Source organism: Vanellus vanellus, assembly GCF_965231255.1.
Source record: "Vanellus vanellus genome assembly, chromosome: 7".
NCBI classification, from domain to species: Eukaryota; Metazoa; Chordata; class Aves; order Charadriiformes; family Charadriidae; genus Vanellus; species Vanellus vanellus.
Genome location: NC_138912.1, coordinates 38,360,625 through 38,377,052, shown reverse-complemented (window position 1 = coordinate 38,377,052; position 16,428 = coordinate 38,360,625). Strand labels below are relative to the sequence as shown.

Sequence of the window (16,428 nt, the reverse complement as noted above, 5' to 3'; positions counted from 1 at the left end):
TGAAATAGCTACTGCAAGAGAGTTTGTTGACGCTGATATACAACAGTGTATATCAGGAGAGCAAACATCACCCCTTCCTTCAATGTTAGTGTTCAAGGGCAACAAAAGCAGAAGCACTGAGGTTTGAGTTTGAGTTTTGTGGCATGTCATCCACCCCCAGCAGAGGCCACATGTGCACTGGTGGTACAGAGAGTGGTGACAGCAATCTTCCAAAAGTAGAGACTAACAAGACCCAGCACACAGCCCACATTTAAGCATACAATTGTAGACTCTTATTTTACTCCTTTTCCCACATTGTCTCTAGAACAACATTAAAGCATGTGCAGGAACAATTTTGTCACACCATTTTCCTGCTTTCAAAACAGGGATTGTGGTGTTAGATGTCAAAGGCCTCAGTTCTTATGGATGTGTTCTTATGCAATTGTTCCAAGCAGTTTGTCTAGGGAGGGCAGCAGCAGCTCATCTGTACACGGCAGCAGACTGAGGGCTGCTTGGAAGAAGAGGGTTTGTCAGCATTGCTGAACTAAATTTCAATGGTGATTAAAGGCAGGTAACAACAACTAACAGCCTCCAGCCTCCCCTCTCTGACTTCAGAAAACACAGGAAAGAGTTGGCTGTTTTAAGAACTGGCCAATCCTGGAATTTTTAATTTTTTTTTTTTTTAAACAGTCAATGGACATGATAAAAGTGTTCTGGCACCAAACATCTCAACCTAACATCCCATAAAGTTAGGACAAAGTACAGTCTGCTGAGTCCCAAAGTTAACAAAACAATGATACGTCACCATGACAAAAATCAGACCACAGCCATTCGAGGGCCCAGAAAAAAAAAGTAGTAGAAGCTTAAAGCTTCAGTTTTCCTCTGAAACAGCACTTGAATGCAATATAGAAATACACTGACACCACTTTGTACATTTTAGGTTGCTGGGCATTACACACCCATATACGTTCTTATCCTGCAAGCCTGCCACACGTCTCCAGATTTTGGCAGCCTCCATGCGGAGCTACTATGCTTGTCAAACAAAGGCAGATCTTTGTTAGACCAAACATCTCTACTTCTACCTCACCACCTCAACTGCTCCTGAGGTCCCTGTGTTATGCAGCTAGGCATGGCAGCAAGATCTCCATCCGAGCTTCTTCAGGAAAGCTATTACTTGCATCATCATGGCCTCAGTGAAGTAAGGTCAAGAAGAAACAACCTACACAAAAAGAAATGGAGGAAACTCAGCAGGACAGCTGCCACACATACAATATTCTCAGCTGGGGAAAATAACATTATTCAAGAGCACCAATTCAAAAATTGAATAGTTATTTATTGTTCCAGAAGTACATTGCTCTTTTATACATATTTCATAAATGATACAGGATTTTACACATGTTCAGATTTTGTTTGTTTGTTTTTTTTTTTTTTTTTTTTTTGTGGGTTTTTTTAAAGGACTTTTCTCCATGCTCCCTCCCTCATCCCAAACACACCAAGGATTCAGCTACAGGATCGTGTTCATTTTTTTTCCCTTTAAAACTCACCACACAAACAGGATAAAACAGATAAAAAATAATCACACAATGTAATTAAATTGAAAGACAGAGGAAAAGGGGAAGAGGGGAAAAAAAATAGAAACATGCACCCATTCGGTCCAACATGCCATTGAGTGAGAAGAGGCAGCAATCCCAGCTGTGTTTCCACATCCACAAGGCACCTGGCATCTAATTAATACTGATTTGTTTTTCTTTTTTTTTTTTTTTTTAAACATGGTTCTCCAAAAAACCCAGAAGCCTCTTTCCATGACACAGTGAGGAGTAGTAGTGAAATGTCAAAAAAGCAGCCAGCCTTTCTGTATATAAAGCTTAGTGCCCTTCCCGCACCTTCATCCTGTCTCCACAGTATTTATCAGCAGGATGCTAAAACAGACTGACCTGCTTTGAACGAGAAGATTTTTATCTGCTTAGAAATCAGCCAGCCTTGGCTAGAAGAGAGGGCAATGGGTCGACTTTCCTTCCTCTATTTCTTTTAGCTAAGAACAAGAGATGTCATTAGCCACTCCTAAGAAATTTTGGCCTGTGGGTGCAAAGTTCATTTAAAGCTACTTAAGCAGGGGAAAGTGCTAGAGAACTGAAGTAGTTCTGTGTCTTGCACTGTAAAAGCCTTGGGCTTTCAAAAAGCCCCCGGGCAAAGAAAATGCTTTGACCATATATGAGACTTTTTATCCCATTACACAAGCAGTCAAATATCAAGTTTAATTATTCCATATTCCAAAACTGTTCATTTAAGCAGGAGTCACAATTCTGCAACAGTTTTATAATCCTTTAAACATTCATCATTTCATAGTCCAGGTGGCTATCAGATTTGGGGTAGGAAGAGGGGAATCTCCCTCCCTTAAGACTGAATATAAAAAAACCTCTCATGCAATGCTGCCATTGATTTCTAGAAGGAGCTCAAGGGCATTGGGACGCAAAGTTTACATAGTTATTATGGAATAATCCAAAATATCAATTATCAAATGTCCAGAAGAAAACTCGTTCCTTCTCTCACTTGGCTACAACCAATCTGTGCTACAAATAAGCAAAGGAGGAAGTCAGTGGAGCACATGGGGTGGGCTGGGAAGGGAAAGCTCACGGTTTTCCAGTAGAAAGCAGTCTTGTAGTAACTTTTTTATAAAAGAGACCAGGTCTGATCAGAAGTGTGCGTGTTAATGGCGGTGGAGTGCAAGTTCTGATCACCAGCCATAGCTCCAGGTGGCTTGGATTCTTTGTTCTTTTTTTTTTTTTTTGAGAGAGAGAAAGAGAGATCTGAATCAGGTAAAGGAAAATTTAAAAAGCTAAGCAGGCTGCTGGTGTCTTATCAAGAGGCAGACCCTGCAAAGCTGGAAGAAGACATCCCTACACCCCAGCATTACATTCTTATCATGAACCCCCCAATCCTGTATTTGTATAGAATTGCCATTCAGACGGTTTTTAAACATGACTATTTGCCAAGCCCTTTTCAGAACTAACATTCCACAATGTCCCATCTTCAGATTTAAGAGATTCCCCCCCTACAGTCCTTTGTCTTGATTAAAGGTAAAAACCCTCCACCGCCACACCACCTCCCAGCTTCCACCTGCAATGCTTTAATTAAAAAGGCAAGAGCTATGAACAGGTTTTTTGCCGGGGTTCAGAACTTCTTTGCTGATCAGTCCTTTTCATCAATTTGCTGGATGGGCAGGTGAACCTGCAGTGGGTCTCGAAGCCTCTTAAGGTCCAATTCTGCCTAAAAGCAAAAGGCACATTATAAAGAACAAGCTCTCGATACACCCTCCCCAATACCATTCCCCTTTACAAAATGGAAATAATTTTCTGTATTTCCTTGTTTTTCCTGTTCAGAAGGGAAGCGTTCAAAAAGTAAAGCAAAGTCACAAGCTCATATTTGGGAAAACCATTCTCAGCACTTACTGAAAGACATGTGCTCTGTACTTCTTTAAACTTGTCTACATGCAGCCACTTAAAAGGAACATGGTAGGGAAGATTTGATTCCCATAAGCTCACTGCAACCTTTTCTTTTAAAAAAAGCCCAACCCAGAACAACTAGATTAGTGGGAATGGTTGATTCTAGAAGAAAAGCTCCATGAAAATACAGCTACCCAAGGGTATCTGCATTCATCACGGCATGAGAAAACCCAAGGGTCTTTCTGGGTTTTCTCATGAAACCAAAAGATCCTAGTCCTGACCTCCCTCTACTCCTTGCACAGCTCCTTCTCCAAAGCAGAGAGAGAGAACACATCTTGCCCTGGATATCCTACACTGTCATTTCCAGACCCTAAGAAAAAACCAGAAAATGATACCAAGCAGTGAAAAAGAACGTGGTAGCTCTGCTTTTTCTGCTTATACCATCCTTCTGCAGAAAGGCTCTCAGAAACATGAGGAAAGATCTCTACCTGACTCCCTTGTTGAACAGATTCCACAATGTGGATAGTCTGCCAAAAGTGTCCGTCTGCAGAATATGAGAAATCTGCCCCCATTGTCTCTAACAATACAGCTAAATTTTTTTTTAACATTATTTTCCAAGACTGCAACCCAGTGTACTGAAGTACTATGTCAGGAAGACATGAACTGAATGGATGCAAGTCTTCATTCCTCACTAAATCCATCTGGTGTGTAGGAGCTGAGAAGAAAGGAAATCTTGAATTAGGCTCCTCTGAGGCATGAAGTGCCTGAAGCAACTCGAGATTTGCCAGCAGTTTCTAAAAGGCCCTTACAGATAGATACAGGCAACCATTTCATGTTGATTTACACATCCAGCAGTTCTATTCCTGGGCATATCAAAGCCAATTCAGTGATTGCACTGGGACTGTGACAAGAAAGTGGGCTGAAAACTTAAAGGTACTTCTTGTTTGAGGTGAATCTATTAATAGCAGCTAAGAACTAGCAAGCAGTAATTTCTTTCTCTTCTGGAAAAATTCTTGTTACCTGAGCAATTGCATCCTTGAGTTGATTGTATTTCTCTAGATCAAATCGTGTCTTTTTGGCTCCTTTATGGAAAAATAATAAGTACTGTCTGTCTCTGGCATCTGGATAAACGTATTCCTAAAGAGAAAAAAAAAAAAAGGAAGATAGGAATAAAGCCACAACAGGATGCAACTCAGCACAGTATGTATCAGGTGTGTTTTTGGGAGGATGACTAGTTTCTGTCAGCAAAGGCACAAGACCAGACAGCATTGTCTAAGCTCACTCAGTGTGGTGGGGTAACCCCAGCTACAGCTAAGCCCCCACCCAGTCACTCCACTCCCCCACAGCCAGATGGGGGAAGAGAATCAAAAGGGCAAAACCCCAAGAACAACTCAAGAGTCAAGATAAAGACAGCTTAATAAGTGATGAAAAAACCCCGTACGAGTGATGCAAAAGCAACCACTCGCCACCTCCCACCAGCAGACCAATGCCCAGCTAGTCTCTGAGCAACAGCTACTTTGGAGAAACTCTCCTCCCTCTGGTTTATTGCTGAACATGACATTATATGGTATGGAATATCTCTTTGGTCAGTTCAGGTCAGCTGTCTTGGCTGTGTGCCCTCGCAACACCTCATCCAACCTCAGCCTATTCCTAGGGGGGCTGGGGGAAGCAAGAAAACAGAGAGGGCCTTGATGCTGTGCAAGCACTGTTCAGCAATAGCAAAACCACTGTTGCAGTATCAAGACTGTTTTGGTCACAAATCCAAAACACGCACCATACCAGCTGCTATGAAAAGCATTAACTCCATCCCATCCAGACCCAGTACAGTCAGGCATTTGGTTCTCTACTAATATGGTTATGCTCCAGCAGCGAGTTACCATCACTTCTCTCCTGTCCTGAATGTGTGGATCCTTCCATGCAGAGAGAACAAAAACTAACAAATTTCAGAGTTCCAATACTCAAAAGTTGGTGTGGAGAAAGGGAGGAAAAAAGCTATAAATACCAGAATAAGCCTTTGTAAGATGGCTCCTACTCTCTTTTTCTTAAGGTCATAAACATGCAATGGCTAATTAAATCAACAATAGTTGCTCATGAGTTCATCTCTTAACCAAGCTATGCAAGTGAGAATAAGAACCCAATACAACAGCTTATGCCAGGGATGCTCTACTGCAAGAAGTCACAGCTTTTTAGAGCACGCAGATAACTCTGAGCAGCAGAACTGTTCACACCAAATCCCACATAGCCTCTACAAAGCACGGGTCTGCCTCTGCTGCAGTTAACTCTCCCTTGCACTGGAACACCACACAGCCTCTGTGTCTGGTATGCATCCAATGATCAGGGCTGTGAGGTGGAGAAAAGCTGCATTCAGAATCAAGCCGCACCCGAAACACTCAGATTTTAAGGTCTGGCAGAAAAGGGACTAACTGATACAGATGACAATCAAATCTGAGTTCAAACATGGCAGAAGTTCCAACTGCATTTGGCAAAAACTACTGCAGCACATGTGTCCTCTGCCCCTGAAGTGATACAGCTGACAGACCCCTGGGACACCACGCTGAAACACCTGCAGCCTCTGCTCTAATGGTCTTGTGACAGCAAAGACTCTTTGAGCCCCCCCTCATTATTAGGTGGGATTATGAAGTTTAAGTGGGAGCAATGAGACAAACCACGTACTAGAAATCCACAGCATCCACAGGATCCAGAGAAGGATCTTTCATCTGGATAGGAGGCCAGACCCGTGAAACACAAACAAAAGCATTTCCAACGCGATCCCTGAACCTTTGTCTCTTTAAGAAGACCAGCATCTCGTGTCAGAGATGTGTTCTTTCTTGAAACTCAGAAGGTACCTCATGCACCTGGTTTATTTGGGCTGATAAGTCACAGCTCTCGGAGGCCCCTGGAGCAAGTCAATGTGTGTGACACCACTTGTGTGTGTGTGCATGCAGAAACCATTACCCGTCAGTAGATGAACCTGCATAACTAAAGCAGTCAATCATAAAACATACATCAGCATTTATGGTAACCCAACCAGGAAATCAGCAATAACCACCACCAGAAGACCCCACAACCATACGCCACCATCCTGGACAGCACAAATTTAATCAAGTGGCATCTAGGTTCCGACAGGATAAGGAAGGGGCAAAGAGACTTCTAACAGGCACAATTTTCCTATTTTTCTAGGGAGTAGAACTCAAAACAAGTCTTCTACTCAAGTATCATCAGCACAACAAGTCCTACCTGGCGAGTCATTACGAAATAAGCGTACATTGCCATGGCACTACCATAGGTGATGAAATAGGTGACTGGTTCCATAATGTCCCAAGAATACTCCCACCAGGTGAGGCGGGCCAGAATCCCAAACTGAGTGGCCATGTAGGCCAGGCCTCCCCACAAAACCAAGGTTGTCCTCTTCTCTGCTTTCCTGCTGAGCTCCATCCTTACCTGAAGGAGACAGAAGTACGCATCTTACATTCTCAAAAATAATAAGTTAATATAATTAAGAGATATGTAAAAATAACACCTTGTATTTATATTAAATCTTAAGTTGAGACATATGATTTGAGTCTAGGTTAATGCAGAGAAATCCAGCCTTCTTTTCCATCAGTATCTTGCCATCATCCATATTTTATTCTGAGCATGCTCTGCATACCTTGCAAAGCTGCTTATTTCCTATGTTCAGAGATGTCCTGTTGCATTATCTCCTGTCTTTATTTACTACCAAGTTCATTTCCAATTATATAAAGCAAGGAAACAAAATACTTCCACAGAAACCAGAAACAGACATGGTTTGGTATACACTTACTGCATCTTCTGCTTCAGTGATCTTTAAACTACTGGAAGCACGCCAGGGATCTAATTAAAACCTTGAAATAAATTAAGGCCACATTTGGAGGATAAGTAAAATACAATGGGAAACATCTCACTTTTTCTAGTGGTGCTAGTTGCTCCTTCAGTTCCTCTAGTCTTCCTATCAGCTCTTTCTCTTTGTTCAGCTGGTGCTCCTCAATGCACAAGGCAGTGTACAACTGCTGAACCAATGTCTTGACATCATTCAGCGTCGTTGCATTTTCATGGCTTAAGAGCTCTAGGAAAAAAAAAGAGACTGCTTTATATGCATTTATCCACAGAACTTCTCATATACTCTTCAGAACTGCTATTAGTCTACACAGGAATCGCATGAAACTATCTTTTCAACAAAGAAGCCTTTGGAAGAGCTCCAGCACTCTAAGACAATACAATTTCTTCCAAAGAAAACCAGGCTTTATTATTGGCTATTCCTAAAATTTAATAAGAACAAGGAAAAGAGATATATGCTATTAGTTTGCCAGATATCAACAGCTACTTCTGATCCATATTTACATGTAAGACTTAACAAAGACAAATGAACAACTAAACGAGCACAATGCATCACACCAGCTGTCAAGAAACAGACAAAATTCAGACATCAGCAACCACAACTATTGATAATGGCAGCCAAAGATCTTGGGTTAGTTGCCGCAGAACATGCAGTCTTAAGGTAATTATTTTAAATACCAATGCCAGGAATTGTTTCTCAACACTCTGTGGGCAACCCTGTGCTATGATGCCTATAGGACAATGGAATTATCCCTCATAGTATTTAAATAAAGACCATAACAGGACCACTAACTGAAACTGCCTTTATTCCTGCATTTCAACACAAAAAGGATTCCCAAAGGAAATCAACTCGTAAAGGAGTTGTGACTAGTGATATATTACACACTCCATATGGAAAAAAAACCCACAAGTTTCAAATTAAAGCAAAAGAAATTGACATTAGCCAAATAATCTAAAAATACTATTTTTTTTGTAGCATCCTTGGTCTTGTACCTTAAGTTATCTTCTCAAAATATGATTTTACCAACACAGAAAACAGAACTGACATGGGAAAGATGCAGCAACCTGTCTGGACTTGGCCTGCAACTCTCAAATGAGTGAAAGAGTTTAGAGTCATTAAAAGCTATGGACAACTTAAGTTTTAACACTAGCAGCTCAGGGGAACAAAGTGACTCAATTGTCTGTGCCCAGGCACACAAAGCACACCATATCCCCCTCCCAGCTAAGGAGCTGCTGTTCCCCTATGAAGGAAAAAAACCCCCATGTGTTCCTACTGAAGGGACCATCAAAAAGCACTTAGTATTTGAGATTACAGTATTCATCTCAAAATACACAGGGTGATTTTGTAAAAATGGAAAAGCAATAGTTTAGAAGTTTAACAGAACTAATCCCAGTACCTATTTATGGGCACACTCATTTTAATATAAACTAACTATAGAAATCTCCTTGGCAAATGAATCAGAGGTAGCATTTCATGTAACCTAGGTGATCCCAGAGCTCACCTACCAGCACACAATGGGTAGATCATACAAGCGAGCTAACAAAAAACACACCAACTCACCGACACAAACTTTGCTCTCCCAAACATTAGGTAAGTGGGATGTATGAATTGCCTTACCTCGGGACAGCGATTTCTCCAGTGCAGAAATAGACACCACGTTTGCATTCTCATTTAGTTGTATTAAAAATTACAGACCAGACCAGCTAGGCTTGATATCATCACCTGCTCTCAGGGGCTAACAGTTGGAAGACATACTTGCCTAAAATTGTCGCTCCACTTCTCTGGCTTACAGTATCTTTTAAGTGGGTGAAAACACTGCATTTAGGACACAGCAGTGGGGTGAGAGAGCAGAGGGTAACTTTTTTTGTGTGAGACAGTCAGTCTTCATGCAGAGTTTTCTGTCAAGATGCTTTTAGGGACATTGGAACATATCTCTAGCGGAGGTCAGTCAAATCCACAGATAGGGGAGAAACAGCATCTCACCCAATGCTGCACTCCTAATTCCAGAGACTCCTGCATGCTAAGGACAAGTGGCTGCACAAAGTACCTCAAGACAGACATTTCTTTTTTACTTGGTATTTTGATATCATGAACAATAAAATGCTAGAATACATTTTTATTATTTTCCTTGCACAAATATCCTTGGAGGCCAACTACATCTACAGAGGAAGATAGCATATATCAGCAGGTCTTCCGGGAAGTCAGCCACCCAAGGTAGTCTCAGACCCAAAAGATATGGTCAGTCTCCTGATTTTTGATAGATCAGCCTCCTTTATCATGTTGTCTTATTCAGGCTGCTCAAGATGGTATAAGGAACATTAACAGTTTCCTCGCAGCTTTTGCCTTATGATTTTGTTTGTTATCTACTACTTGAAGAGAAGTGTAAGAAAGGAAGGCCCAAACACTAGGGAAAACATACAAATAAATAGGGGAAGGCATTTCCACCATCTAACCTCAACTGGACATGCAAGTCAAATTATAAATCCTTACTAATTTGTTTTCCTGTCTACAAGGCTTAAGATTCCTTTTAGAAAAATACTGCTTGCAAACTTCACATTATTGTCCACAACAATAACAGAACAACAAGGTAGACAAAAATCCCCCACTATCTGTTAGCCAAGCAACATTTCCAAAACTGGTCCTTTTGTTTAAGTCCTCAGAAGTAAGTACAGGCATGCGAGAAGCTGGTGCTTTATGAAGCCTATAAAGTTGCCTAGGAGAAAAAGTAGATGGTAGATGAAAATACCAAGTTCCTGCCTTCGCCAGGAACTCTGGAGTGTCTCAAAAGCGTCTTGCAAGTTTTCACATCCAAAGCCCATTACTTAAAAGGATTTTCTAATTGACTCAAAATAGGTTGGCTTCCCTTCCTATTTAATTCTTAGTAATATAACCTTGTAAGAGCACGGTCTCATTTATTTCACTGCTTGTTAGCTAACAAGGTTTCAAGGTTTATTTGCAATTTTCGAAGTACCACACTTAAAAGGAAATAATGTTAACTGTCAGGTGAGGGAACGATTTATTCTTCCAAATCAGATAATGTAAGTTTCAATCTAATTCCCATTTTATATTATAGTCCTTCAGAATGAGTTAAATTAAATTACTTTTCAGTAATTAGAAAAAAAAAATCAGAAAAATTTAGAAATTAAAAGAAATGACATTTCTTTATTTATTCCTCTTGGGGGGGAGGGGAGGGTGTACTGGCTTTGACCAGAATGAATATTTGCTTTTCATCATTGACTATTCAGATTACTTGGATATCACTAAATTAGAGTCCAAGGGCAGGATTAGATACTGCAGGGTTTCCTTTAGAAATAACACTTCATGTTCTTGAACAAGTTAATGAAGCATGCTGCAATTAAACAGGGAACTCAATACTGAAACTTAATTCTGATGTTTACCAGAACGAGGCTGGTTTACCTCTCTTTGGTGGTCTAACATGGTATGTGACATCATTAATGATCAGTTTGAAGTCATCCAGCAGAAGCAAATCTATGCCCGTGGAGGAGGCGACACGCGTGCCATCTGTAAGGCAAACACAGATGACTCATTAAACAGTAGAAACAAAATACCTAAACATGCTGTAGCTAAGCAAGTTGTAATGCCATCCCAAATCCAGTTGTTGGACTTCCATGTTTTTCCACAGACAATACTCTTTGTCAAGATGGATATATAGAATGGGAGAGCTTAACATGGCTAATACTAGCTGAGCTGTGTGTGCAGCTGCTTTTTTAAGTCTGTGATATTTTAGGTCCTCTTATAAAAAGCAGTTCACGTCATCCCACACAGTTAGAATATTTTATTATGTTTTGCAATACAATCCACTTAAGTCACCTTCATCTCTCCCCACTGGCATTAGAAATGATTATTTCAATCTCTGGTATCAGACAGCTCTGACATCACTAAGCTACAAAACGCCTCCCTCTCAGGCCAAGACTTTTCAGGAAATACCTGCTTTAATGGCACTTTCATAAGACATCCTCATGGCATTTCAGAGCTTTGGAGGCTAGCAGATACATAGCAATTGAGCAAAACATAGCATGTGACATTAAATGAAAGATGACCAAGTTTTCATAGCTAAGCAAGATACTATTTCCCTTGTACCACCTTTTACACCCAATTCCTTACAATTGGAGCATTCACATAGGCTGCATATCTTGTGTCTTTCATACTAGATAGTAGAAAACTCACCCAAAACATAGACATTAGTCCTAGTGGAGGTAAGCTAAGCATTAGGAATGTTTTCCTACTTCACTCTACAGTCAGATCAGACTATACAGGGACATCTAACAATATTCTTACTCTAGGAATGGTGTTTCTACCTTCTGTTTTTTCAGGAATGTCCAAGAACTCACACCATAACAAGCTTTTACTTAGAAAGGTAAAGGCTAGATGAAAACAGCTGGCAAGCAAGCAAATCAATTAGTTTGTAAACAACAGTACCTGCTGAGTAGATTGCAACCCGATCAATTCCTCGGTCCTCTGCTTGCAGCTGTTGTAAGAACACACCTACAGAGTCCGAGATCGGTTTAAGCGTGAACTGGCAACGCTCACGCCGGGATGGAAGATTCACAGAAATCACAGGTAACCCGTTTTGGTAAACCACTGTCACTTCTACAAAGACAACAAAAATGCAAGTTGATCATTAAAAATTAACAGACCTTCTCGTAATAGTTCTCTATTTGTCCCATGGAGAAAAAGGCAAACACGGTTATGAGCTGAACATGAAAGACACTAAGTTTTAGGTTTATCTTTTTTATCAAGAGATCTGTCATCCTTCTATTTTTCTTTGGACACAGGTTTTCACTCCCATTAACTTAGCAGTATCTGTTAAACTTTCTGTGCTCTGTGGAAAAGTAGAAGACATTTACTCTAAGCACAGTCACATTTATCATAGAATCACCGAATGGTTAAGAGTTAGAAGGGACCTTAAAGATCATCTAGTTCCAACCGCCCTGCCATGGGCAGGGACACATCCCACCAGACCAGGTTGCTCCAAGCCCCGTCCAACCTGGCCTTGAACACCTCCAGGGATGGGGCAGCCACAGCTTCTCTGGGCAACCTGTTCCAGTGCCTCACCACCCTCACAGTCAAGAATTTCTTCCTGATATCTCATCTAAATCTCTCCTCTTCCAGTATAAAACCATTCCCCCTCGTCCTGTCACTCCACGCCCTGATCAAGAGTCCCTCCCCAGCTTTCCTGTAGCCCCCTTTAGGTACTGGAAGGGGCTATAAGGTCTCCCTGGACCCTTCTCTTCTCCAGGCTGAACGACCCCAACTCTCTCAGCCTGTCCTCACAGCAGAGGTGGCTCCAGCCCCTCTGATCATCTTTGTGGCCCTCCTCTGGACACACTCCAACAGGTCCATGTCCTTCTTTTATTGGGAGTTCCAGAGCTGGACCAGTACTCCAGGTGGGGTCTCACCAGAGCAGAGCAGAGGGGCAGAATTCCCTCCCCCACCCTGCTGGCCACGCTTCTTTTGATGTGGCCCAGGATGCGGTTAGTTTTCTGGACTGCAAATGCACATTGTTGGCTCATGTTGAGTTTCATCCACCAACACCCCCTAGTCCTTCTCTCCTCAGGGCTGCTCTCAATCCATTCTCCGCCCGGCCTGTATTTGTGCATGGGATTGCCCCGACCCACGTGCAGGACCTTGCACTCGACCTCATCACTTCATGATGTTTGCACAGGCCTGCCTCTCGAGCCTGTCCAGGTCCCTCTGTGTGGCATCCCTCCCCTCCAGTGGGTTGACCACGCCACACAGCTTGGTGTCACTGGCAAACTTGCTGAGGGTGCCCTCAATCCCAACATCCATGTCACCAACAAAGAAGTTAAATAGTACCAGTTCCAGTACTGACCCCTGAGGAATGCCACTTGTCACTGCTCGCCACTTGGACATCGAGCTGTTGACCGCACCCCTGTGAGTGTAACCATCCAGCCAATTCCTTATCCACCAAGTGGTCTATCTGCCAAATCTGTGTCTCTCCAATTTAGAGACAAGGCAACATGATATCTAAAAGCCGCAACATGCCAGCACAGTATGTGTTTTTGAGAACCAAAGTATTGTGGACAAGAAAAGACAAAACACTGTACAATTTAGCAGGATTTATAGCCCAGAAGACAAAGGCAGACTGTGTATATTAGGAAAGATCAGGGAAGGACCTACTTCAAACCTTTTTATTCTTGTTTAGTTCTAGTTTCCTCCTCTCTCCCCTAAGACAACAAAAAACAAGACAGCAGTCAAGGAGTATGAGGTTATAGGAACAGCGCTCTGAGTTTAAGCTTCAAGGTCATTTCATCTAAAATTCATGGAATCAATACATTTTGTACTTCAGAAGATAGACATTACTTCTTAGGTGTAGATAAAACAACATTTTCTGTTTCCTTAGTGCTGTCAGGAGCTTCTTCAAGAGCATTCTTAAGGATTTCAGTGCACCTTTCTAAAATTTATGGTAGTGACCTGTACGAACTGTAAGCTAGTTATTATTTTACTGCCAGAAACACAGCCCACTGTGTGCTTCAGGATATCCATACATAGAAAAAAAGAAGTTAAGAGTTCGTATTCCCTAACCCCTTTACTGAGTCACAAAAAGTCGAAATTTTCCCCAAGTGCAGTAGTTGCTAAGATATAACAGCACACCTAAAAATGATTCACTTTGAATTGCTATGTATTTTTCTTATGTAAAAATGTAAGGTCTTTTTTATTGTACAGAGCATTTGCCACATCTCAAGGATTGTGCAGTCGCACCCACCCACGCTGCATCTGGCTTTGTATTCCCACCTGTTATAGCTTTGGCCAACTCTATGAACCACAACGTCTAAACTCATCTAACTCATGTATTGACATACCAAGTCAATTTAAGCAGCTAACATCAAAACTAGTTGGTCAAGGAAGTCGATGCAAGTAGAAATAGAAGCAAATAATGTAATTTTAGCTACCGAAGGAAACTATTTCTCAGCATGCCACTGTTCAGAAAGTTTTGCCACCAATGGCCTTTATACCTCTCCTTTCAGTGATTTGCTGCCAGATGACCGAATTGCTTATCTCAGGATCATTTGCATGTTAGGATAAGTCTTGGGGCAACATGCCCTTCTGAAAAGGGAGGGTCAAGGCTGTTAAGAAAGGACGCACCAAGTATACTTTTACAAAGCCAGAAGAGTTCTCTTGGGCTTCTGAGTTTACTGTCACATGCCTTCAAGAATTGAATCAAGCATACCAAGGGTTTTTGCCCTCTTCCAGGGGATTGCTATCCAGTGCTGATAAAGAGGTCCTCATGTTATGTTTAAACACTAGGTGGAAATGACCAAGTATGGACATCTAAAAGGACTAAAGCATCCCAAGAGGCCCCAGTATTTGGAAATCTATAAATGCTTATTCTCAAGATTCAGACACCTGACAGGATTTTAGTAGCTTTAGTGTTTCGAAGCTTAAAACTCAGAGACAACAGTCAGATATTTACTGAAAAAAATAAAGCAAACTGCCAATTTATTTGGACAGTTAGACAGAATTTCAAGCTTCTTATCAACAGCTGTTATGACACCAGCTATCAGATTTTTGCAGTCTTTCACTCGAGTATTTGAGCAAGAGACTGGTAAGAAATAGATTAGCATTAGCTACAGCTGTGATAGGAGGCTCAGATGGAATGATCAACATGTTTAGAAGCTTAAAATAGCCACTTAAGTATTGAATTCATTGGTTCTGTAAGCAGCATATACAACATTAACTTATGCACTGCTTACATAACCACAAGACACGGAAAAACATTCTTTACTTAAAATGCTGCCTTGATTATACAGGCAGCAAGCCAGTTTATTGTAGAGCAGAACAGATAACAGTGTTTGCACCAACACATTTCTGTATATCCCCATTGGTACAACACAACTGCAGCTCGGTGACCACCAGCTGCAGAGGAATTGCCTACCAGCACCAGCCCTGCTGCATTTTAACCCTCCACAGACCAGATAAGAGACCTCAGTGATAAACGCAATAGGACAGACTGCACCAAGAGACATCAGCATTGGCAACACACACAAAACCTTTCTCAAGGATGTCCAGCTTAGGTGAAGTGTTAAAGACCGAATTATTTCTTTCGGATGACAGGTTCAGTAAAGTCTGGAATTACAGCTAGTTTATGTTTTCCTCACAAAAAGCTTGTAAAAGTAATTTTCTAGCCTAAATCACCAGCAGGGAAAGTCCGTAATTCCAGTTTGATCCTCTCATCACCTCCCACACAAATAATGTCTGGTCAGATTACTATTGCATTCGAGAGGGAAGAGCCCGGAGACAAATAAAAAAAAATAATCTAAAGGACATGTCAGCAACACAAACCTAACAGACAGCTCCAGTAAAAGTTATTAACAAGACACTGCGATATGGCTGTCTGCCTTGCTCTCCTCTGCTCTGACAGCCCTGTGGATTGCCTGCATGAGGGCAACTACAAGCTACTAAGTGGTCAAAGCATTTTGGCATATCATTAATTATAGAGGTCATATTTTGGCTAATCTTCACTGATTACATTTTAAGCCAGTGTTTAAATACATGGGACAAGTAAAAGAAAGTAATTGTATATGACTGTATTTCACTTACATTTACAGACACCTACAACCTGGCCAGGGATGCTGCTAAATAAGACAGTGGAGAACTCAAAGCTTTACACAACATATTAAGCGTGAGGTTGCTGTGACGTATGAATTGTATCCAAGCACCACAAAGTTTTTACCCAACCCTATGTGCACCAGTAACAGGTCATTAGTATTTTTTAAAGATTTCTGTTAAGCAATACATTATGCCAAAAGAAGGTACAGTAAAAAAAGGGGGTGGCCAAAGAAGTCAGCGTTGAACATTTACTACTGGTAAAGGTGAAGTTATTGGAAGAAATAACAAAAATATTCAAGCACAATATGAGGAGAGGTAAAAACCAAATCAGGCAAGTAGCTACACACTTACATTATCCTCTTGACCTTACATTTGTCCTCTACACTTCTATCTATTTAAGCTTTCAGGTTTTTATTTTGAGTTCTCCACAGCAGTCATGTTCTCTTTGTGTTTGCACACACTCACTATCCTGGCAGGGGAAGCAATTGTGCCGGAACCCTTTACTTTATTAGCTTTCAGGCTTTATTAACAAGCCTTAACGGGGAGAGGATCCACTAA

The 16,428-nt window shown here is 41.3% G+C and overlaps 1 protein-coding gene across 2 annotated transcripts in view; it reads right to left on the bottom strand.

Annotated features, from left to right (window-relative positions):
- Nucleotides 1–1,392: 1,392 nt before the first annotated feature.
- MCU (mitochondrial calcium uniporter) overlaps nt 1,393–16,428 on the bottom strand; it is a 97,250-nt gene continuing 82,214 nt past the window's right edge. Inside the window, exons 3-8 of one of the 2 annotated variants that reach the window (XM_082486766.1) lie at nt 11,719–11,889; nt 10,696–10,800; nt 7,346–7,506; nt 6,660–6,863; nt 4,443–4,559; nt 1,393–3,246 (exon numbers count right to left, since the gene is read on the bottom strand). In XM_082486766.1, coding sequence (XP_082342892.1) covers nt 3,169–3,246; nt 4,443–4,559; nt 6,660–6,863; nt 7,346–7,506; nt 10,696–10,800; nt 11,719–11,889 — 836 coding nt within the window. In that variant the 3' untranslated portion in view covers nt 1,393–3,168. The remainder of the gene's footprint in view (nt 3,247–4,442; nt 4,560–6,659; nt 6,864–7,345; nt 7,507–10,695; nt 10,801–11,718; nt 11,890–16,428) is intronic. The other variant, XM_082486765.1, reaches the window with a different exon arrangement.